Here is a 25,192-nt window from a genome sequence, read left to right as displayed (position 1 = left end):
ACAGACTATTTCCAGGGAGAGAAATCCTTGTTCCACTGGTTCCAAGTACTGTTGTGATATTGCCTTCAGCAGGGTCAGGAATTTGCTGTGGCTCTCCGTTTGACTCGGAAGTCACGTCAGTTGTGTTGAAAACTGCAGATGATCCAGTAATGAAGCAATGTGTCAGCATGGTATGAGGAAACACCACGCTGCAAGTGCTGCCATCTTTCCAGTGAGGCACAAATACTATTTATGACTATTTATGGTTATTAAAGGTCCCAGCGCACCTTTTGAAAATTAAGGCTCTTAATCCCTGTGTGCTGGCCAAAATCTATTTTCAGTGATGCCACTCTGGCTATCAGCATTTCCTGTATTGTTCCAGATGGAGATAGTGTTGGCTATTGCATCCTGTTCCAAACTGTGTGCTGGGCTCCTCTCTGTTTTGGAACAGCTGATATTTTCCAGAAACAACCATGCTGCAGTGGTGTGTTAAGTGATCTGTATATATCCTTCACTTGTCTCACAGGAATGGAATGAGGATTAATCAATTATGACCGAATCATGATCCCAGTGAAGTCAAAAGAAGGGGTTTTTCCATTTGCATCATGGGGGCCAGCACTGGCTTCTGTGCAGATATTATTATTTTGAGACACCTGCACAAATGAAGATGCAAAGCATTGTCTTGTTGAAGGTGTCTGTGTAGTGAGAATTCCTTTAGCTGGAGAGAAAATGCATTTTAAAGGCTGTTTCCTCAAGAGTCTAGTTACTTGTCACAACAGACATTATTGTGCATGAGGAAATTCCGGTTCGTTGAATGTGGCTTTAAACATGTAGTGTTGGTTGGCTGGCATTTGTGGCTTTGCATGTCCTATGCATTCAAAACATGATTTGTTATACTTTCAGGGCTGGTTCCTGCTCTTTTCCCAATGCAGCTAATGGCGTGGAATTGTATCTCGGAAGACATGTTCCTAAAACCATCAATAATTCAGCTTTAAATATTGGAAGAAAGTTGGATACTGAAAAACAATAGCTGCAGGTTATCCTCTTTGACCAAATGTTAATTCTTCTGGGCAAACAGAAGATCTGAAAAAGAACAACTCTGGCTATCTTTCTACGAGACTGCAAAATATTTCCTGCTTAGCTCTTCTGTCACGTGCCACTTAAGATGTCGCATTTCAAATTGTAAATCAATTTACAAGTTGGAAAAGTGATATCACTGAAAAACATTTTTGCAGGATTGCCTAACTTCTTCCATGCAAATATAATAATAGTACGTCTCTCGTGCAAATATAGAAAAGAGTGGTCATGGACTATTTTGGGAAAAGCATACTCACCAGGTGGACATAGAGAGAATATTCAGTCGGCCACTGAGGAGCTGAAGAACAGTAATAAATATTACTAAAGATGGGTATGGATGAAGATTAGCCTATTCCTTCAGGAAAACTATCAAATTAAACTTAGAAAAATGTTGGTACACTCACAACATAAATCATGTGCTCTTCTGCAAATGAACAGTAAATGAAAAATAGAGGATATGTGTCATCCATACTTTATAGTGTTGACTTCATTTTCTCAAGTATGTAGGAAAGATTTTGATGTGTGTATATTAATATTTCTCTATTGGCTAAAGATTCATTTAAAACAAAACATAGCTCAAAGCTTTTCTGAAAGTTGTAAGTGTTCTGCTCCACCTTCCACCAAGTCCCATGGAGTTGAACTGAGTTCTGTAACTGTGTGCTTGGTGTCATCTCCCATGGTGGTGCACTGTGATCCCTCCCCTGGCTCCAAAGCCCTAACTGAACTGTGGCTGAAGGACTGAATATGGTATTAATGCATGGCTGCTGCTGCCTGCCATCCTTTCGGTACTTCTTCAAAACCCAGGTAAAGCATTCTGGATCTACAGAGTGCTCCTCCAGGTGCTTGAACTGTAACCATGTCCCTAAATATTTTTTTTTTAATATGTGCAAGTGACTAAAAATTTTACTCTGATCTTTCAAAAAATAGGGATTTTATACACCCCCCAAGGACTATGAAATTTACCCAGAAAAGTGGAATCTGTGTTTACCATTAGATATGAACACTTTTATAACTTTGGTTAACTAGAATTACACAATATTGGATTTAAGATTGTTAACAGTAAATACTTCGAGAAGCAAAATATGGAGCTAAAAAAATCTGATTGTGTTTGTTTAACTGATTAGTAGTGTTTATGTATTTTGTCATCCAAGTATTGTTGCAGAACAAAGTTATATTACGTAGAATTAGGAATGCATAAGCTTCCCTTGAGCTAGTTTTGTCTAGGGAAGGCATGCAGCACAACTTGCCACCTAACAGATTCTTTTAAAATGCATTTCCTCATCAAAGTATGCCTGGTATCTTTGTTTCTGGCAGCTGTATTCTCATTGTTCTTTTGTCAAATAACAATTTTTTACTTTTGCAGACTGTAATTACTAGTGTAGTAAAAAGAGAACAAATTCTGCATTATTTGCGGCCTTCTGGCTTCACTTTTATTACTGATTAATTACTGTAGTTTAGCAGGACCTAGGCATAAGGACCAGTATAAGTCAAGGTCTTCAACTTTATTTGAAAGTAGTGCAAATTAAGTCCAGTAGGGTTTTTTGGTTTTGTTTTTTTGAGTGCATTTTGGAAGCATAAAAATATTAGCCTACTTCTTAAATGCATCGTAATTGCTTTCCGTAGGAGAGTCTGCAGGGTGAAAAACTCAACACTTTTTCCAGAGAATGATGCAAAATATAGCTTTTGTGGTGACAAATAGTTTCCTTCACAAATGAAAGTTCTCTCCGTCTGTGAAAGACACCCACAGTTGGGCACTTCCAGTTTCATATCTCTGAGCCGGGTCTGGCTTCCCTGAACTCAAGATATTTTCCACAATTGAAGGAGGAAATCGTGTGCTGCAGTGCCACTCGTGTCCTTATGAGCTTTGGGGTGCTCACTGCTATACCTCAACCATCAGTTTTTGTAAATAGGCTTGAAATTCCATGTGGCTTCATTCCCACCTGGCACTCTGTCTGTACTGCTCAATCCTTTAAGAAATTCATCCATGGGGGGATCCAGATACCTCTGCCCACAAGGAAACACGTAAGCCTTTATCAAGCCACTGGACGTTTGTGTAAATGAATCAGACCTCTGGTGTACCCATGGAAATGTCTTCCTTTTCCGGTAAGGCAAGCAAGGAGTTGATTAAGGGTCGAAGTCCACTGATGAGTAAGTTCTAAAAAAACATGAAGAATGAAGTATTTTGCACCAGTCTGAAATATGAATTCCTACAAGCAGATAAGGCAAGCAGTTCTGGAGAACTAAAATGCTCTGAAAGGTCTGGCCCCAGCCTCTCTTTCTCTGTCCTATTTTGTATGGGAATAGTGTGTTTTTTTGGAGAGTGAAGGTGGGGATGCATTGGGGAGTGATCCTTCAGGGAGGGAGCTGAGGGATGGAGACCTGCCCGCTGGCACGTCCAGGACCCTGGTAGAGGGTGAGGGGGAGGCAGGGTGTCTTGGAGGTGGACAGGCTGCAAAAAGAAAAAAAACACATTTCTCATTACAGCCCCTAGGAACATCCCACATTGCCTTCTCATCCCTTCCCATGGGTCCCACTGCTCTGTCCTCCTTTTCCTTCTGCAGTACCCTCCCCTGTCCCCCACATGTCCCTGATTACACTCTGAAATTGCACCCACTGCTGCAAAAAGTCTGGTGTGGGGCAGCAAAATTGAGTTTTGCTTATGCTGCTTGAGCTGGCTGTGGTCTCATAGGCAGGATTAGTTCCACACATGACGCAGGACCACAGCAGAATCCCAGGCTCAGCCATGGGCCCTTGGCCCCGCAGCCCCCTTGGAGGCCAGACCCCCTTCCTGCTGCAGGAGAGGTGGCTGCAATGAGCCTGGGGGGTCTTCTCCACCTTGCCTCTTCCCTATCCCCCCGGCTCCTGTGGCAGCATGACCCCCCCCGCCTGACTCACTGACCCACAGCACACCAGACATTGTTCATGCACTGTAGAGCCCGACACAGACAGTATAACGGAATGGGCTAATTAAAAAGGCAGCATTTAAAATGCCAGACCATGGTTGCTTGGAACTGTAATCCAACTTCGGTATTATTTTCGAGCTTAGATTTTTGAATCCAAAATTCCATGTGACGGAAGAGATGGGTATTTAAACAGATGTCTGCAATTTCTTTAAAAAATAGAGATTGAGTTACAGATGGTAGAAAGGGCCTGAGAATTAAAAACTCCTGAGCTACAAGAAAATTTACATGTGAGCAAAATGGTTTACTGAAATGAATGGTCGTGAAATTCTCCATGTTTGAAAATTAAGGTTCTTTCACCAAAAATCTGAATATCTTTTCTCTTCCATATTATCTGCTTCTCTACTGGTAGCCTTGGCTGTCACCATCATTGTCACAGTCAAGTCGCAATATGAGGGTCCTGTTTCTAACAGACAGGGTATATAGTTCTTTCCTTCTCCTATCTCTTGTACAATTTGGACTGCCAGGAACAAAAATTTTCATCTGAATTAGCTTAAAAAGAAAATTAATCTACCTCGTCTGTGTAACCAGTGCCTGATTGCTCTAACTTCCATTTTATAAATTACAAATAAATGGAATGTTGTGGTGTGAGCCTGGAAGGAAACCAAAGTCATCATCTGTACTCGCAGATGAAATAGAATTTATTTTTTTCTTCTTTTGGGCATTTAAAAAGAAAACGCCCAAAATAAACTTCACGTGAAAAAGCTGGTAACTTCTAAAGTGACATATGAAATGCGAAGTGCTGCATATTGGAAAGGAAAAACTGAACGCATTTGGTACAATTTTGAAGGAGCAATTCAGGATTCAGCTCACCAGCTGGGAGACCTGTGCATTGCTGTGATTCAGTTTATGAAGATCTCCACTCATGCATATGTGCTCAAAAAAAAGCAGTACTAGGATGTATATGAAACAAGTACATAGACTCAAATGCAGGCTGTAGGGAGACTTTTACATGCTCCTTACATCCATACATGCATACTCCTCACCTACTCTGCAGAGTCCCAGTCGGTCCACTGCAAAACCAGTTGAAATTTGCATGATTTCAGAGAAGAGCAGCAAGACCCACTAGGTGCAGAAAAAAGCTGTCATGTGAAGAGCGACCAACCTCATTTACTTTACGGCGGAGTAGGCATAATCAAAGTGTCTACATCAATGAGAACATTAAGAAGGAGAATGGGGAGCATCTGTTTTCTCTATCTTACCGTGTAAGTACAGAGAAATAGGTCTGTTAAAGGGAATGAGGTTTGCTCCAAGCATGGAACCACCCTTACAAATATTCAGATTTAGTGTGGATTCCTGGATGTGTCTCAGGCTGGATTTCTAGTAGACCAAAGTGCAGAGGATGCCTAGAGGATCTGTCCCAAATTGTTTATTAATGCTGACAGATGCTCTCTGACTATGCCAGTATTATTAGAAATCCATCAGCCTCTTGCAATTTTGCAGCCTTCAACACTGTGCTGGGTACTTACATTCAGGGCCTGGAGACCTGTGGTGGCTGGTAGGGCATTATTCTGGTTTTGCTGGTTTTCTTTATGTGTCTGGTTTTTCTCACTAAAATTGTATTTAATATTACTTTTTGTTAGCTGTGTATTTGTCTTCATTGAGAAGGCAGCATATACCACAGTGCGAGAATGACAGCTCTTTGCATTTACATAAAAATCTGCTTTGAACTGATATTTGCATATTTTACAGGACAACTTTTTGAAAGTGAGGTAGAACACGAGTGTACCTTCTATTACTCCACTTAGACAGGAGCCTCCTGGCACTAAGTAATTATACATGTAAGAATAAATGGCAAAGAATAATAAGAGAATGTTCAACCTACTCTTTAAAGATGATTGACAAAACGCTTTCAAAAATGGGCTTCTCCTTTTTTGCTTTTAAAGACACAGAAAGTACTCCTAAATGACTGTTCTTGGATTATTTCTGGAGGAGAATGGAGAGGAGAACTGCTTTTACCTTAGAGGAAAACTGTTTTTACCTTAGAAATCACATGAATGTCAGCTTTGGAGGTTTTTCTGTCTTGCTGGAGGACTTGTTGAAGGTCTCAGATGTTTATTGTGAGCTCTGACATTTTAATTGAAAGGACAGGGGTGTTGATTTTTTTAAACAAATAGACCCTTTGACCAAATTGTTTATTAGATACTGGATTAAGTAGGTTTTAACAACAAAAATCGTAAATCAGTGTTTCAGCAGTCTGACTTAAGATCCTTTCTTTTCTCATTTGCTCATCTTTAAAATTTTATATCCAGTGATATTATAATTACATTAATTCTCCATTTGTCAGGGGATTTTGAAAACTAATTCTCTGTTTCAAATGTAAAAATCAAGAATTCCCCAAAGCTTTTTTGGTTAAACTTCTGGATAACATTTAAAGCTTGAAAATGGTTGGTTATTTGTCAAGGAAGAAAAAAAAAAAGGGAAATGGCAGAGTTCTGTTGGAGTAAAAAAATGCAAATTTCATCAGTCTAGCTGGAAAAAAAGAGAAAATCACAGTTTTGAATATTTTATTTAATACTATCTGCCATGGGAAATATGGAGAAAACTGGCTTGAAGTATAACAGTTGAAAAAGACTAAACAGCAGGTTTTCTGAAATAAAATTATATCTAAAATAAAATAGAGTGGCAAAAGATGACAATAGTGAAAGTCAAACAAAAGGAGAGAACAAAAACCCCGAGAGAGAGGAAAAGACCGGTGAGCTCTTTGCTTTTCAGAATGCAGACTGGGCACATATGCCTGATTGCCAGATCAGTTTTCTGAAAAGGATATCTACCCTGTATCAAGAACTAAAAAAATTTATATCATTAGGAGGGCCATGAGAATAGGAGAAATTTCTCATCTAAAGAAGTTACATCCATTTACAGAATGTGGATATTTTTATTGCTCAGCTTGAATCATGCCGAGGGGTCTTGTGCCTTCAGTATTTTGAGTCTTCCTGAACCGTGCCACAGTAATAAGAGCACCCTTGTGAATACCAAATGAGGACTGAATTACCATCATGTACACATCCTGCATCGGAGCCACATCGGAAGTCAAATATCATGTCACATATGAAAGCTTAAGAACTGATTAATTTTAATAGCATATTTATAGTTCTCATTTACGGAGAACTCAAAATGCTTTAAGAAAATGGAATACTAAATTATACTGGAATAACGTGAATCAATGGGAACTATACATGAATTAGGACTCTTTGTGATGATGGAGGAGTCCAAGATGGAATCTTCTGTAGAGCGATCACTTCATTCAATATTGATAGTGTTAAACGGTTTGCATGCGATCTGGGCCTCATTCAAATACATGAGACATTTACGGTTGACTTCAGTTGAGGACAGGACTTCATCCTGTGTTTGGCAGAGACAAGAGGACAGCAATGTTGCACCACACTTCAGAAAGAGGGATATCTCATCCATTTGGAAGAATAGAGGGAATTTCAGACAAAGGGAGCATGCTTACAGAAACCCAAATATAAGCAGAAAACTGGGTTAACTTGCTGTCTGCCAGACCACATGTCTCAGGGTCCTTGAGAAATGGTACCACAACTCTGTCTCTTCTAGAAGACAGTTCTGAAAAGATCATAAATAAAATGGGAATACCTTATGAAAAAAAATTATATGCGAAAATTTGTATCATGTGAATTTCACAGCCAAAATTACTTCCATAAGCTTAAGCTTTGTTTTTGTAATTGGGGATGAAAATACACTCTTTAATTTGTGGTTGGAAAAGATTAAAACATTAGAAAACACAAAGGCAACTGCAGTTCCTATTTCCAATTTTCATCTTATCGTGACACATGTAGCAAGTGCATTACCCCATTTTGATCCAATTCCATTAGATATTTGTAAGCCGCATACAGCACTGGCTCATAAAACACAGCTTTCAGATACTCACCAAAATGAGCTAATCACTCAGAGAGGACGAAGTCGACTCTTCTCTGATGAATGGAGTATGTAATTTAACAAAATGAAGTGAATGGTGTAAAACAGTGAGGTAAAATCATACGATTTATGGTGAGAGTTTTTTCCACGGGATTGCCAGGCTGCCATTTTTTCCCCTCGGAGAACACTACCCCTCGCTGTGTCCCCAGGAAGAGAGGAATGGTCACATCAAAGCAATATTCAAGGCTGCAGCCCGTCGTGAACACAGAAGGATTGTCGCTTTTGCCATGACTGTCCTGGACAAAACGGGACCTTGCCTTCAGCTGGCAGAACGGGACATGGGAAGTCTTTAGGGGTCAGTGGTTGGGTGAGGAGTTAAGTCTCCTTCAACATCCACAGTAACCATCTGACTGTGGTAAAGCGAACAGAAATGTTGGAGTGGTGTCATCCCACAGCCTTTTGAAAACATCTATGTAATTCACCCTGCTTTTTTTTTTTTTTTCCCCATGGCATAGACTTTATTTGAGTGTATGGCATTGATACTCCATTTTGGTGATCCAGATATCAGGAAATAGTTATCTGTCAGGGCGGGAAACAGTTTCCTTGTCCATAGCTGGAAGGTGTTATGTTGCTGGTTGAGTTCTCCTTTGAGGGTTCCCATGAGGTCCCCAGGTGATACTGGGGACAACCCCAGTTATTACACACTAAGTTAAAGCAAGCAAGCATTAAGTCTTTCCCACAACTTCTAAACTTTCTTTGAAAGAAAGGATAAATCAATGTGAGATTAAAAAAAAAAAAAAAAAAAAAAAAGATTAAAATAATCACTCTTGGTGGCAAGGTGTTAATTATAACTTTGTGTGGGAGAAGTTAAAATCCTCTGTTATGTGTGAATTGGGCGTCTTTTGCCCACAAAAGAATAACTGTGTCTGTGTAGCACAGTCCTACAAATACCTGAACGAGCAGGTCCGTGGCTTTCCTATGGATTTGTGTCCTGTGATTGCCTGTGAGATGTCAGTGTCACCCTCGTGGTTGGGCAGCCATGACACAGCTCTTCCACACTAGTGACACGTTTCCTTCCGTGGAAAGTAATCATCCCTCTCTTTATTTTCATGAAACCTAGAGGGAAATTATAGCTTTGGGACCAGATTTGCAGAGGGACTGAAGGCCAAGAGAGGGTCAGTCCTCCTGATGCACTTTGCGCTCCTGGGCTGAGCAGCAGCAGGGTGGTGGCCAGATCAGGACTGCAGGGCTGTCTGCCAGGGCCCATTGCCCAAAGGTGGCTGAAATTGCCCGGTGGCTTAGAAGCTCCTTGGGATGGCAGGGACGCACACACGGTCTGCGCTTCCTTCACTCCCCCGGGAAAAGGGATTCAAAGCCTGAGGAGCCGTGGGGAGGGCGCGATGGCGGGAGAGAACCGCCTGCTTGCGTTTCACAGGACATCTCTCGGCGGTGACATCGCCTCGGGGTCGGAAGGGCGTCCCCGGGATCCGCTCTCGGACCGCAGCCGTGCCCGCGCCGCGGAGCCGCGGCTGTCGGCGGGGCGCGCTCCCGCTGCGGGACAAGCCGGTCCCGGGACAGCCGGTCCGGGGACAGCCGGTCCCGGGACAGCCGGTCTCCCGGAGAATCCGGTGCCGGTAGCAGCGTGTCCGGGACCGCCGGTCTGACCCCGCTGTTGGGGCTTCACGGCAGCGGGCGGGGCCGCTCGGAGGACACCCCCACAACTTCACCCGAAGTTTTATCGCCACCCTGTCCCCTTCCGGCAGGTCGCCCCCGCCTCCACCCCCCCAGCGCAGGCACCGGGAGCGGGGACACACACCCCAGATGCTGAAGCCTCCCACCGGGGCTTCTCGCTCCCCACCCGGGACACAAACCCCTCAAGGCGACTCTCGCCGCCGCCGCCTGCCCGGGCCCGGGGCGGGGAGCGGAGGGACCCCGGGGGCGCGCCCCGCCCCGCCCCGCCACCGCCCCCGCGCTGCCGCCTGGCAGGGCGGCGGGTGCGGCGGGAGCTGCTCGGTGCCGCCGCCGCCCGGGAGGGAGGTTATGTAAGGGGGGAGGGAGGCGGCGGGAGGAGGAGCAGGACGCCTCGTCGTCGCCGCCGTGCAGCCGCAGCCAGCCGGGGCCGGTGCCGGTAACCGGGGCGGCCGCATGTGCGAAGTGGGGACGCGGCCGCCGCTGGCCGCCGAGCGCGGGGAGCCGCCGGGGGGTACCGCCGCCGCCGAAAGGTGCCGAGACATGGGGTGAGTCCGCCGAGCCCCGACTCACGCGTGGGTGCCGACCCCCGCCCGGGCGCCGCGTCCCGCCCCGACCCACGCGTGGGCGCCGCCTCCCGCCGCCCCGGCCCCGCGTCCCGACCCACGCGTGGGCGCCGTCTCCCGCCGCCCCGGTCCCGGCCCCGCCGCAGGTGCGCCCGGCCGCCGGGAAGCACTGTGAGCGTTCCCTAAAACCGGCGGTTTATACTGTAATTAATCATTTACCACCCGCGCGGAGCGGCGGCGGGGAGGCTCCCGCCCGAGGCAGCGGCGGAGCGGGCACGCAGCGGAGAAAAAACACCCCTGGGCACGTTACCGGCGGCAAAATCCCCGCTGGAATAAGCGGGGAGGAGCTGGGAGGGGTGTCGCGGGCCGGGGGAGGCTGGTGCGGGGCCGGGGGTCCGGTCCCTCGGCGGGGAGCTGCGGCATGTGCGCCGGGCTGAGCGGCGAGTTCATCCTCAGATGTTTCGTGCTCTGGCTCAGCGAGAGCTCTCGGCTGCTGGAGGCACACAAAAAACTTGCCTGAACTGTGCCAGTTGTTCTCTAATTTCTGTAAATGTTCGCCCCCTTGTTTGTTTTGGTTTTTTGGTTTTGGTTTTTTTTTTTTTTTTTGACATGCCAGAAGTCTCTGATCACATGTGATGGCCTCTTGGAGAATTCATCTTGATCTTTCAAAAAAACCAGTCCTGCATTTTTCTTCTCCTTTAACTTTAACAAGGGGACAAAAGCCAAATTCTGGCCTTAGAGCAGTTTGTGGACGAAATATGAGGAAACAGAGGCTAACGTTGTGCTTTTGGCTTGAACTATATATAGGTTTGAGATCCTCTCGACCAGAATGTCTTGGGGGATTCCAAACCCACACATTTAATTTGCTTTATTTTTATCCTATTAAGTTCTCTTATACCTTTTCTCTTCCTTGCCTCCCCTCACCCCCCTGTGGCAAGGAATCATTCTCCGGTTTCTGAGGTTCCTTATGCCACTTCCAACTATGCAAACTCCCACTATAGATTTGTTATTGTCAAAGTGATATAATTTGAGATAATATGGATAAATAATGAATTAAAATGCCATCCATGTGTCTGAATTTGATACCCAGAAGTATTGAATAGAAGTACATGGGCAGAGGGAGAAATAAGATCTAAGTCAGTATCTCCCTGTGTTTCACATCAGGATTACAAGGGGCTCATCTGCTTCTTAATTATGTAAAGTTCCACTGGAAAATAAAACAGAAACTGTCCCTGGGGTTGGAGAAAGAAGCATCAAAACCTGGCTGGAGCAGCGCTGCCCTGCTGAGTCCAGGATGGTCAGAAACAGCCATCCAAGGGAAATTTGCCTCTGTCGTTTTATCTGGCCAAATATTTTTGTTGTCATCATTTTTAACCGTTTCTGTACTGGTAGATTGGTGTAGCTGAAAAGTTTAGCTGTGGCTTGAAGAGAAATGAGTGGAAGGTTGCAGTGATCCCCACCCCCTTCCGTAAGTTGATTGTAGCTCTGGGCTCGGCGTGGTCCTGCTCTGCCTCCACAGCTGTTCCAGCCGCGAAGGACTTGAAGGCTTTTGAGTGCTCTGGTTGTGTCATGCAGTCTTGTACAGGTACAAGGCACGTTTACCAGTCTGGTTCAATATCCTGATTTAATGAGCCTCACTCCAAGTAAGTTATTTCAGTCTTGTACCGGTGCACGTGAGACCAAGCTCCCAGCATCATTCATCCCCAGGGTTTTGGCGTGGGTTGTACACACTCGTACACTCTGTACAGAGTGTAGACAAGGTGTTCTTTGGATGTACATGTTGCTTAGTGTCTTGCATCATTATCTTGCCATTCACCTTTCTCATACAGAGAACTTGAAAGTATGTTTGTGGTAGTGTTATTGCAGCCGTGGCTCAGCACACACGACACAGGAGCAACCTCCCCGCGTTCCTCCACGTTCCATTTCTGCTGGCAAATCCTTCACCTCTGTGTGCTCCAGCTTTTCATTCTGTGAAATGGGCACCTCCGTACTCATCTGTCTTTACCAAGTATGTTGTGATCAGAGCACGGAGCTCAGTCTTTCTTTCTTGAAAGAATATATTTTGTCCCAGACATTCCAGTGGGATTTTGCTTCCTGGGCATGTTTTGGTGTCACGTATGGAGCACATTCTCACAGAAATAATGACAATAATTTGACTCAGCTCTTAAAATTTTTTTTTTTTTCCTGGGGGTAACCATTGCTAATGATTCATTTAAATGCTGCCTATGGATTTGGCAGTGACTGATGGTGCTATGAAACCTGATATAGCTACTTGAGCTCAGCAAATCTATTTAAATTGCTTATTAGCTGTGAGCTGAGCTATTTAAACTGTTGTTTTAGTTCAACTTACTAGGCAGCAAGGTAGTGTCAAGTCTTATAGAAATAATTTGCATGTTTAAAAAAAAATTAATGCCTGTAATTCAGGGGATACGAAAACAGTGTTGTAAAAAAAAAAGTGTCCAGGAAAAAAAAAAAATCTGCTTCAGTGCCCATAAAAATCAATGTGAAGGTTCCTGCTGGCTGAAAACCATTGTCTTTGGGTCAAGCCACTGTTAAGGATCTCACTGGACAAATATTTACTTATAGGGGAACAAATCTTTTCCTAAATCACCACTTTCTCCTGCCCAGCATATCTGATAACTACTGTTACCTCAGTAGTCTCGGAGCTTAAACTTTAGCCATTTGAAAACCACAGTGTAACGCGTTTCCAGCTGTAGAAATCTTTGTCTGAAAATATCACCTGATTTGTCTCTTGGTGTTGCAAGCCGAGGGCTAACACAACCAAGAAAGTGGCTCACTTGTCTATGGCTCTGGTGGTAGTGAGCTGTACCTACTCATCAATAGCCGTGGTCTGACTCAATTTGACCTCAATTTAAGCAGTCTAAGCTAACTTTCCAGTTTTAAAGATGCTTCAGGTTTAGTTATTAGATGATTTAAGGAAGTATTGGATAGCTGCTTCAGCTGTGCTTACGTTCTTTTACTATTTTCATTTCTTTAGCATTTTTGAATTTCCTTATCAGTCCCCTACAAAATATTCCTTTTTATGAGGCATGTGACAAATATCCAGTTTGGATTAGACCTCTAAATCACTTCACTGCTGCTGAAGCTGTTATTTATATTATCTGTTGGATTAAAACTGAACTAATTTAAATACCCTCTAGCAATAAAATTGGATTTTAAATCTGTTTTGTAAATCATATCAAAATGAAAATCAGGCCTCTGAGTGTTAGAAGGTATTGCAGAAAGCTGTACGACAATGTAGAGGTGTGTGCTATGTGGGTTAATGATGAACTAGCTCAGAGTACACGTTTCTTTTGGCTGATAGGAGATGGCTTCTCTGTGCTGCTCCCACAGGGGCTAATGTGATAAATTAGTCCCGTCCAGCTGGGATCCATCCGTACTTCCCCCAGGGGGACTTTATGCCCACACCTTTCTCCAGGAAGGTGGGAAAAGGCGAGTTTCCAAGCCTGGATCAAGCAATGAAGTAACTTCGTCTTAAGGAGACCAGACTGAGGAACAGCGCTCTGCCCCTCCTGTAACATTTTTATGAAAAGGTGCAGTTGGGGGCCTATATTGCTGAGAGTGGTGGTATGTAATGTTTTTATTATGCAGTGACATTTAAGAGCATCAGGAACGTGCCTTGCACTCTTCCCTTCTGCTGTTAGCAATAGTAACATCCATCGGCCAACATACAGCTTTATTTGGGGAGTAAAAAGCAAACAAATGGGAGGACGAGGAAAGAAGAAGGTGAAGAAAGCAGAAGATGTGATGAAGGAAGGAAGACATTAATTTTGGATGGTGTTCAAGCTGGCCTTTCCCGGTACCAGCAGTACTTTAGATACCATGGTGATAAGCTTCCCCTAAGAAGCTCCGTAGCGGGGAACAGCGTGTTGCAGAGGAAATTCACCTTGGCCGTCATCCAGCTCCTGCTGAAATCCATGGGAGTCTTGTGCCGGCTCCCTCCAAAGTTTGTCCGAGCCATCTGTCCATGAGGGAAGGGGCCACCCTGGGACCCCGGGAGCAAAGGGCAGATAACAGCACCCGGCTCTCATTGCAAAGCCAGTGTCCCTCAAAGCAGGGCGGGGATGAGCGTATGCCCAAACGCAGCTGAGTTGATACCGTGAGCTCAGGGACTCTTTGGGGTTTTTTTTTGAGGTTTTAAGGTCAGCAGCTTCAGTTCCTAGCATAGCTCAAGGTGGGGGGGGGCAATTATATCAGGCATCATCCAGCTGGTGATGGTGTTGGTGTTCAAGGAAAGGGACTGAGATTTGATAGATGCTGAGGCTGTTAATGTCGTGATTTTTGAAGCAGCTGGCTGGGGATGCTTGAGTCTTCACAGCCTGGGTTCCTTATGTAGCTATTCCCATTTTGCAGGGGGGGTATAAACAGCTGCTGTTCTGACTTGGAGATTTCGGTACCTCTGTGAACAGATACAGGTGTCTGTACAAAATCCAGTGGAAAAGTCAGATCCAGAGAACTTTGAGTTCTGGAGCAGTATGTTGGGTTCACTGAAATAGATGGGAAAACACCGTTGACTTCAACAGTATGTATAAAACCTGTTCTGTGTAGTTCCTTTCTTATATTTAACACAATTTAAATAAGATTAGAGAGGCAGGGAGCTTGGTGGGGTGCGGGAAGAAAAAAACCCAGAGCAAACAGCTATATTGTCATAAGGATTTGTGTATGCTAAGGATCTTGGTGTGGTCGCGTTCAAGTGAGTGAACAAACCTGTAATGTTGGAGCGTTTCATCCAAGTCTGCCACCAAGTGAGACACGTTGTCGCCTCTCACACAATCACGTGAGGCATTTGTAACAGTGCAGATAGATGCACGTGACTGAATTTGGGCAAAAATCTTCTGTGTGAATAAGCTCCAAGGAAAACATGGGGTTGGGAGAAATTATGAAACAAGCTCATAAAAGAGTAGCAGAAAGAAATGATGAAGGAATGATTGGCATGAAAGACACAGTGGGTTAAGGAAAAACTTGTAGGGTCTGCTAGAGATGAGTTCGGCAAATTACAATAGGAAAAATCTGCCAGTGCCACAACTGGTTTGAGTGCCCTGGTGTAAATTTCACCAAAATTTGCTCACTAGACAATGCTGTAGAAAGAGTGAACAGAAAGAAAACTTAATGCTGAGAGAGTGATTGTAGTCAAGTTGCTTTCAGTTACTAACCTAATTAATTACTACTGTTAATTTGATTACCACTTGAGAAAACTTATAAATAAAATATCCTCCCCAAAGTTGGGCTGTCCCTCAAGCCTTTCTTTCCATTTGAAAAGAGGGTGGTGAGTAGGTCTCCTGGTAACAAAGGCATCATTTGAAATGTTAAAAAGAATTATTTGATGTTCAGTTCCTGTAAACTGAAAGTGGTTTTAACTGGTTCAAGATCTGACAAAGGATCTTAAACTGTTCAAGCATATTCCCGGCATGACCAAAACAGGCAGAGAGGAGCAATGAGTTTGCTGAGAACCTGAGAGCAAAGGCATCAGCCTGGTTTTGCATCTGGATTTTCTGCAGTGCTGTGTATTTGTTTTATTAATTCGTCTCTGTTAATGCAGTGCCTACAATAAATAGCCTCACCCATGAACATACATTTAAGGATGCGTAAGCGTTTTGAATCAGCTGTTGGTTTTCCTGTTGACTTTGTGATGGGGTGTGTGCAGAGTGGGAAGGTCCTCAGTCCTGAAGGTTGCTACAGGGTCAAATCTCTGCCTGCTTTCACCTTGAATGCAGTCCGTCACATTTGTGCACTTTGTGCCCTGCGAATAGAGTGTGTGACTTGTTTATACTGGGTTTTGGTCGTGGGTTTTTAGGATGTAAGTGTGCTTAGGGGAACATATTTCAAGTATGTTTCTCTGATAATTCAGCTGTACTCTGTAAATAGCTGACAATCCTGTTATTAAATCTCAGAATGTGGCAAGGGCACTGCCTTCAAACGAAGACAGGAAGCATTTAAGCTTGAACATTAAAGAAGCACTTTTAATGGCAAGATCAATTAGGCAGGGAATAGACCATTAGTATCAGGGAAGGTTACTGCTGCGCCATCGCCACACATCACCCAGCACGGGTTAGAGACGGCATGAGCAGGGGTTGTGTAATACGTACTCATGCAAAATGTACAAGATGAGATTGGATGATGCAGTTGATCTTTGATTATATTTTTGATGACACATCCTAGCTGCTCTCTGCCTGTTTGTAAGAGAGAAATCTGCCCGCTGCTGCTGGCTTGGATGCTCTGTGCTTAGCTCATGTGTGACACGAGTAGCTGGCTGCTTACTCCTCACTGACGTAGCAGCTATTAGAGGCTATTGGACCCTCTTGCATCACTTGGAAATGCTTCGTAATGGTAATTTTGCCACTGGGGTCAGGATTAAAATGAAGACAATATTTTAAATAATTGATGCTTGAGGCATTTTAGGATTTGTTTGGTTTTTTTTTTTTTTTTTTTAAAAAAAAAAGGCTATTGCTGGGTGACATCACCAAGCGGGACAGCCTGCTTAATGACTCATAGGGGAGCAGGAGGCTCTGCTGTGTAGGTGTTTCAGGATTTGTGGGCTTCATGTTGAAGGCTGGCAAGACTGGGAGCTTTAGCTGCAAAACAACTGTGGCTTTATCATGGAGAGGAGCGAGCAGATTTGACACAGGGGAAAGAGGGCCTGGCGATGGAGGTGTGAGCAGAAGTGACTGCTGGTTACTGCGCAAAGCTTGTTCACTTCGGTGGCAGCGCAGCCTCCTTTCCTGCTTCCCCCGCACACTAGTCTGATTTTATTTATTTGACGTGCCTTATCAAAATGCAAGATTGTAAGAATTTCTGAAGTGACAAACTGTTTTCTTTCCGTCTGGAAGATTCACTGCAGCCTACAGCATTTAGAAACTCGAACCCTGCTGCAGTTCAAAAAGAAATGTTCTGTAGAAGTTGCACTTTGCCTACGCATCAAGGGGCCTGAGAGAGCCCTCTGGAGCTGCTAGGTGTTGTCATAATGCAAATGCTAACAGGGAACAACAGAAGTCCTGCAACTGCATTCTTATCAGGTGAGGTTTAGTACATCAATGCAGCAAGACAGCAAAGGCCTCTGTGGAATATGTTTAAAAATATGCAGCCAGCTTGTACAATATTTTTTCCTAAAGCTGCTTCTAGTTGTACCAAGGATCCTTCCTTGTGGACTGTGAAATGGTGTGTATGAGTACTTACTGCATAAATACTTGTTGTTTGCCTCTGCTTATCATTTTGCAGTAGATTCTATTCAAATGTGGAACACTGTATTTTTTTTTTGGGGGGGAAAAATATAAAATTTAAATCTTGCATGGCCCTGAAGGGAAATGTTAATTTTATTATGTGGAGGTGTGAGCATCTTATTTTCAGTATTCATTACTTATTGTTTCATCCCTGGAAGAAGGACAGGTAGTGTAGCCAGAGCTGGGAGTATTCAGCAAGGCTTTTCCTTTTGAAAACGTAGTACTTGAACACGCACACTGTCTCTCCTTCATGTTAATTGCGTCGCAGTGACTGACTCAAGTTCTTCACTTTTGATGAGTTGCTCTGTAATCTGTAACAGCAACACTTTGTTGTTGCCTTTGTTTCATTTCCCGCTTTTACCAGGCTCTTCTATTCCAGCTTCTCACTATAAATCTGTTGCACACATCTAAAATGTCTCCCTGCAGTTATTTAAGTGGGAACATGTGATCTGGTTTGTGATATTGAAAATTGTCAATGAGAGCATTTGAAAAAAAATCTGAGAAATTCTCTGGGACGAGACATGCAAAATGTCGCCAACCAGCACCCAGGGCTGTGCTGGGGCTCTGAGCTGCTGCGAGGATGCGTGGGAAATGTAGGGAGAGCCTGACACTTTATTATTGTTTATTTCGGAGATGGTGATGTCTAAATACACGAGGCGGGGGCTCTGCTCTGGCGGGTAGCTCAGATGCTGGTGCGAAGATGGCAGCAGCGTAGTTGTCCCCCTGTCTCTACCTTGCCATCGCCCCATCTCTAACCGGCGTGTACCTGTGTGCTGCCCCGCCAGGGAGAGCCCCTACCTCTTACACCGTCAAGTAGGACAACCCCCTGGTAGCCCCAAAGCCAAAATACTCCTCCCTGACCTGCCAGGAGGTTCCTGCCCAGACAGGGCAGCCCTGTGGTGCTCACAGGCACAATGTACACCCAAGGGCACAACCGCTGCCCTTGGGGGTACGAGGAGGGGAGATAAAAGCATCTTTGGACTCTATTTATGTACATGTATAATCCAATGATTGTCATAATAATCCCCTCTCCTCCAGATGGGATAGGGAGAAATTTATTCTTTGATGAAACAATAAAGGAGATTTAGTTGCCTGAAACTTTACAGCACACAGGTGAATGAGAGCTCTCTCTTTTCATGATTATTTTATTTTGTGTTTGACAGCTGTTTGTCACTTATGTAGTCCATTACAGGAGATAGCTCATTTTCTGTTGCCTGTTCTTTGTGGAAGTGGTCTTTATAAACTTGTATTTAAGGGATCTTCTAAAAATGCTAATATGTAAAAACGAGTCTAATTTGGTTTATGGTTTTTTTCAAGATAACAGAAACTGACTTTACTGAGAACAGGGATTTGACACTTTGCTACACCCACCAAAATTCAAGGAAATTCAATTAAAAGCTTGAATCAGTTTTTGGGGCCGGTTTTGTTTAATATCTTTATCGATGAACTGGATGAGGGAATGGAGTGCACCCTCAGTAAGTTTGCAGACAACACCAAACTAGGTGGGAGAGTTGATCTGCTTGAGGGTAGGAAGGCTCTACAGAGGGAGCTGGACAGGCTGGATGGATGGGCCAAGGCCAGTTGTATGAGGTTTAATAAGGCCAAGTGCCAGGTCCTGCATTTCGGTCACAACAACCCCAAGCAATGCTACAGGCTTGGGGAAGAGTGGCTGGAAAGCTGCCCGGCAGAAAAGGACCTGGGGGTGCTGGTGGACGGACAGCTTAACATGAGCCAGCAGTGTGCCCAGGTGGCCAAGGCGGCCAACAGCATTCTGGCCAGGAATTCAGTCAGGAATAGCATGGCCAGCAGGAGCAGGGAAGTGATGGTGCCTCTGTACTCGGCACTGGTGAGGCCTCACCTCGAGTACTGTGTTCAGTTCTGGGCCCCTCTGTACAAGAGGGACATTGAGGTGCTGGAGCGGGTCCAGAGGAGAGCGACCAGGCTGGTGAGGGGTCTGGAGACCAGGTCATATGAGGAGAGGCTGAGGGAGCTGGGCATGTTTAGCTTGGAGAAGAGGAGGCTGAGGGGAGACCTCATTGCCCTCTACAGCTCCCTGAAAGGAGGTTGGAGAGAGGTGGGTGTTGGCCTCTTCTCCCAGGTGAATAACGACAGGACCAGAGGAAATGGTCTGAAGTTGCGGCAGGGGAGGTTTAGATTAGATATTAGGAAGAATTACGTTACTGAAAGAGTGGTGAGGCACTGGAACAGCCTGCCCAGGGAGGTGGTTGAGTCACCATCCCTAGAGGTACTTAAGAAACGTCTAGATTTGGCACTTCAGGGCATGCTCTAGTGACAGAGATTGTAGGGGTTTTTTTTTTGGTGTGTGTATGGTTGGACTCGATGATCTCAAAGGTCCTTTCCAACCATGAAGATTCTATGATCTCTAATCTCGGTTAGAATGAAACACAATCACAGCGGAGCAAGGGTCAATCCCATGTTGCAGAAAGGGAGCTGTTGGATGGGGAGTTATTTGGGGTAGATGGGGAGGCTGCTCACCTCCTCCTAGGCAGATCCAGAAGTGTGCCTGAGTCTGTGCTTCCTCAGGGAGCTTTCCTTTCCCCTCTTCTGCCTTCCTCTGTGCTTTGGAGCAGGGCAATGGGTGTTTGTGCATAACGTGAAATTCCCGTTTGTCTTTTGAGAGATCCGAAGGACAAATAACGTCTTTAAAGTTTCCGTGCAATCCTCAAAGACGTTCCCGGACAGAAAGTTCTGAGCATCTGTTTTTTGAGACCTTCAGAATTGCATATTATGGAAGATGCATCAGCTCTCAAGGACTTAGTCGTACGCAGCCTGATGCTTCCAGCGATCTCCCTCACTCTGCTTTGCCTCCCCAGACTCCTCTGCGAAGCCTGTGGTTTTGCGGAGGGCTGTGGGCCGAGCTGCCTTCTTCAGCTGAACCGAGTTCCTCGTGAAGCTTGGGGTAAATATGTCTCCTGCGGCTGTGGTTACCTGTGTTTCCCTCTACAGAAAAGGTCTGTTCTGAATTTTTCAGTCTCGGAGCAGTAATCCTGCATACGTATTGTTCAGATCTTTGCAAGAACTTTTCTCCATTGAGTTAGAAATTAGCATTTCAAATTCTATGGGGGAGAAGTTGCCAAAGCTTGTATTTTAAGCTTAGAGTTTGGAACAGAATCAAAATATCTAATCCACTTTGCGTTCCCTGTTTGGTTTTTCCTCCCTGCCTTATGAATTGGCATCCTTATCCTAAGGACATAGAGCAATATTGTGTGACTCTGGAAGGCTTTTCCCATGAAATATCAAAGTAACAGTCACTGATTTGCAACACGCTTTCAAATAACTGCTACATCAGTGTAAGTGACATGAGGCTGTACTGGAAAGAGTTTTGCTCGTCAGCTGCTTTACAGGATGACCTCTGAATTATTGGCCAGAAGAGAAAATAGACACACGACCTCTGGGAACAACCTGGGGTGGTTCAGTGCTGCCTGTTACCCCTTAAAATCACAGCCGATTTCCAGGAATTAAGCGGGGTGGTCCAAACTTTGCACCGTGGATCAAAGTTACTTTTCCTCCCTTTCTTTTCTTTTTCCTTCTCCTTTTGGCACTCCTGCTTTCCCCTGTGGTGACGTGGGAGCTGCCGCGGCTGCCTGCGGGGAGGACATCCCGGCCGCTGCCCGGGGCGGCAGCAGCTCCCAGCCCGGGTCAAAGCGTTGGCTGGGGAGGCACATGGAAAAACACGGGGCTGCTCTGGGTTGTCAAGGGAGAAATGGGCAATTGAAATGCATATTTTTTGCTGCCTTTCAGGGGTAGTAAATCTTCTTAAAAGAAAACTGTGTTTAGAGAGTTCTGTAATAGAGGCCGTACAAGTCGAATCGATTTAATTCTTAGGGTGCTAAAGTGTGAACGTGCAAAAAAGCATAGTAAGAATTTCTCACCAGTTGGCACCTTATCCTCAGTGGCTGAGTGAGTACTTGATCCATTCTGCATACTAACACCAGGCACTAATTTTAGATCACAGGGACTACGAAGAGTGCAGTTTCTAGCTCTTGACTTGCTATACTTTACTTACGGCAAATAGGGGAATGTGGTGCATGAACTTTTTTCTCCCCCAGCAGGGGAGGTGTATGCTTCCACCAGCAAGGAGTCTCCTACCATGAGAGTGCACTCAAAACAAATTACTGCAGAATACAAGACATTATTTTTAATCCTATTTTCAAACACATAAATGTTCATAATTTTGTTCTGAAAATTAAGAAAAAAAAATAATTTGTGTAATATGGGTTATTATTCTAGCATAAAAACCTGTTTAGAATTTACAAGCTGATTTTGCTGACATTTGGTTGGTATAAATAAGCAGTAACTTAGAGGAGAAGAGGATCTGGTCTCCTGCGTGTACTCTCCTGTTGTTTTGAAGGGTGAATTCACTGCTGCATAAATCTCGTAAAAGGTTCAAAGCCCCACAGCAAAAGTATTAGTAAAGGACACAGCCATAAGCAGGTTGCGCTGTCTGGGATGCGTATCAGCCCGACGTATTATCCATTGAGTGCTTTGTTGGCATTTGGTAAATACGATGAGCTACCGGCTGCCTGCTGAAGTAGCACTGCAGAACTTAGCAATGGCTTATCCAGTCGGCAGTGAGCAGGATGAGCCTCTGTTCGCCATCCAGCCGGTTTGTTTTGTTTCACAGGGTTGCTGGGGCATAGTTCTGTCCTCTCCCAGCTGATTCCTCTTTTGGGAGCAGACATGGGGACAGCTAAATGCATAGAGGGCATATATAGTCCTACTTCGGAGACCCTACTGTCCATGGTTTGGGCAGTCCTCTGCTGCATTTGCATGGGCCAGGGCTGGGTATGAGGCTACCTTTAAAAATAGGACAGTAACTTCAATGTGTTTTCAACCAGAGAGCAGGGAAGGATTTAGGAAAAAACATACCAGGAAAAGAAAGTATACATTATCAGTGCTGCCAACTCACAGGGCAGCTGGCGTATCAAGCAGCAAAGTGGCAACTAAATAAGGGCAATGCAGAACAGCTAAAATGAGGCATGTTATCCCGTGGCTATCGCAACGGCGCAGTACTCCAGCTGAGGACCCAGTACACAACCGCTTTCATCAATAACTGTGTGATACCCGCAGGCCCTCGAGCCTCCACCAAACGGGAATCCTGGGAGGGAGCCCAGCCCCAGCGTGCCGGCCCATCCGAGCCCATCGTTTTTATCCCAGTTCATGGAAAAATTATTTTAGATCATCTCATCACTTTAAACATTTTTGGTAAGTGTTAATATACTTTCAGCGCAGTGGAAATAATCACCATATGGCTGTAAGGTTTGCCATCTGTCCAGAGATGCTGAAATACAATTAGTCCGTGTAGCCCATTTATCAATCTATAAGTGACAATATTCACAGTCCTGGCAACTTTGGCTGCTGACAGAATCAGCACTTGCACAGGCCTACCTGTCTGGCCTTATTACAGTCAATATATAAATGAGACGGAAAAAAATCCCATCATTCAGCCGTGTCCTTCACCCTTGACAGAAAGAAGAAAAAAGTCTATATTGCTGTAAACGAGACTATGGAAATGTTATGCCTTAACTTTTGTAGCACTAATTGGATTTTTATGTCTAGTAGACCTTAATTTCATAAGGCAAAGCCAGATTTACTTGCAGTCTTTCAATCAAGAAATACCAACAGGACAGAGTATGTCATGGGAAAAAATTATTAAGTCCTCTCCTGTTGTACTGCCTTCCAAGGCACACAAAGCTAAATGTTAGAAACACCAGAAATGTGATCATTAGCATCATACAGGTAAGATTTTATTTTTCCAGGGTTTCTTGTTTGACTTCAGATAAGTGAGAAGATGACTTTTCAGCAGAGTGAATAATTTTTTTGAAAAAAGGTCAAGGCCTTTTTATTTTAAAATTGCTAATGATCTGACACTATAAGGGGTCTGCCTTTTGAACGCTCCTGCAAGTGTAGCCCCTGGCGGGTGTCCTAGCCTGGTCGCTCAGGGCTCTTGCTGCCTTAAGACTTGGTTTAGATTTGTAATGGCTAATGCATATCCAGAAAAAAATCTTGAACTTTTTATATGGTTTTACATATTACCCGGACTCATCCTGCATAATAAGTTTATAATAAGAATGTGTGCTATGTTTTGTTTATTCTACAACTTTTCAGCCAGCCCACACTAATTTTTGAGACTCCGCTGACATGAGAATGTCACATTTTTTTCCATATTTGCATTATAGCCTGTAGTTATGGAACCTGCATTGCATGAAAAATGTTGATACTTGAAATGAAATCCTCCCATAGCCCACACCTCGCATAACCTGTGCCTTGCGTAACCCACAAAGTTGGAGGCATTGGCATGCAGAAATCGGGAGTGCTGAGGGAGCAGGACTGCGTGCGGGGATCAGAAATATGGGGCTGTTGAGGTTCAGGAATTTCTGGGATAAGTTTATCCTAATATCACCTGCAAATATGCACAGATTGCCATGTTAGCAAGTTGTAGGGGTTTAGTTTTGTGATTTCACTGGTATGATTATTATTTTTCTTTTTTGTGGCAAGGGGAATAGTGGATTTTTTGTTTTGTAGCTACTGTGTTTCTCATGAATAACCTCTTGGTGAAGTGTTTCAGATTTAGTAGTTTTTCTCTCTGAAGCTCAGCAGATTACCAGAGCATCTTCACTTGTGCGCTGGGGTTGCTGACAGCTTTTTATACCAACAAATAAATGTACATATCTGAGATCTGTACTGTAAATCTGATGGCAACAGATGGTGTTATATTTTTAAAGATTAAAGTGAATAACGTTCGCTTCTAAATGTTTGAAATTTCCTTTGTATTTTTAACTGGAAGCAGAAGAAATGTGTCATTCTGTGATCTTATTGGCTGCTAGTAAATACATTAGTTTCAAGAACCGTGTCCCCCAGTTCCTTAGAGAGGTGCTGCCTGTGTGCCAGCAGCGACCAAAATACTCTGGTTGCTGATTCTATTAGTCTATTAAAATTGCCAGAAAATGGAAAACTGCTTTCTTCCAGATAGTCCAATTTAAACCCCATCGAGTGGGGAATGATGCTGGCTTTAGCCATGCTCGTTTGTGTCCAGCACCTTGCCCTTTCCCGCCAGCAGCTGCGGGGTTCCTGGCTGTGTGCCCAGGGGATGTGCTGGAACCTCTCCTTGCTGTTTTTGTTGGTGTTCTTGACTACCTTTGGTGATTTTTGTCTTCTAGATGGTTTGCTCAAGAAGGAGGCTGGTAGCAACGGATCTGTTGGAACATGGCAGTGCTGTTGCCAGCCCGGTGCTGTTCTCAGCATGGGCAAGTTGATACAAGCACTGAAAACCCAGTGTGGGCATTGGTTTGCATCTTTCTAATCTCTTACAGAGTAAAACGCTTATTCTTTAATTGCTTTTAATTTTTTACATGCTTAAGTTTCATTAAAGGCACGCATCCTTGTATTAAAACCATCTGTCGGCGCACCTTTTTCTTGCAGTCTAATAAAGCGCTCAGACCTGAGTGTTTTATTAGCCCAGGTGCTCTGGCAGCGTCTCCGGTCACGGCGTGTACCAGCACAGGGCGCACGCCGTCCCCTGCCAGCGCTGCCTGCGCCGGGTGGTGGCCACCGCGACAGGGAAAGCCCTATCGTTTGCTTTTGACGTTACGCTTGGTAGAATCCTTATTTGATCCTGTAGGCGGTAGATCAAAAAGAGTTATACAACTTGTTCTTTAAACTGAACTGATTGGCTTTTTTTTTTTTTCCTTTTTTCCCCCTAGTGTAAGTGGAAGAAAAGCCTCAGGGGAGAGTATTTGAATAGGGCATGGGAAAGCATATCAATAATTACATGCATGGATTA

At 44.4% G+C, this 25,192-nt stretch overlaps 1 protein-coding gene and 1 long non-coding RNA gene across 2 annotated transcripts in view; both read left to right on the top strand.

The window, feature by feature from the left end:
- LOC134520390 (uncharacterized) overlaps positions 1–7,727 on the top strand; it is a 32,475-nt gene extending 24,748 nt beyond the window's left edge. Inside the window, exon 3 of the long non-coding RNA XR_010072434.1 lies at positions 883–7,727. This is a non-coding gene — a long non-coding RNA (uncharacterized LOC134520390). The remainder of the gene's footprint in view (positions 1–882) is intronic.
- Positions 7,728–9,750: 2,023 nt separating this feature from the next.
- Positions 9,751–25,192, top strand: part of HOMER2 (homer scaffold protein 2) — a 64,609-nt gene continuing 49,167 nt past the window's right edge. Inside the window, exon 1 of the mRNA XM_063345975.1 lies at positions 9,751–10,132. Coding sequence (XP_063202045.1) covers positions 10,041–10,132 — 92 coding nt within the window. The 5' untranslated portion in view covers positions 9,751–10,040. The remainder of the gene's footprint in view (positions 10,133–25,192) is intronic.

Source organism: Chroicocephalus ridibundus, chromosome 9 (assembly GCF_963924245.1).
Source record: "Chroicocephalus ridibundus chromosome 9, bChrRid1.1, whole genome shotgun sequence".
Lineage (NCBI taxonomy): Eukaryota > Metazoa > Chordata > Aves > Charadriiformes > Laridae > Chroicocephalus > Chroicocephalus ridibundus.
Note: the sequence above shows the minus strand (reverse complement) of the source record. Positions and strands in the feature narration are given on the sequence as shown.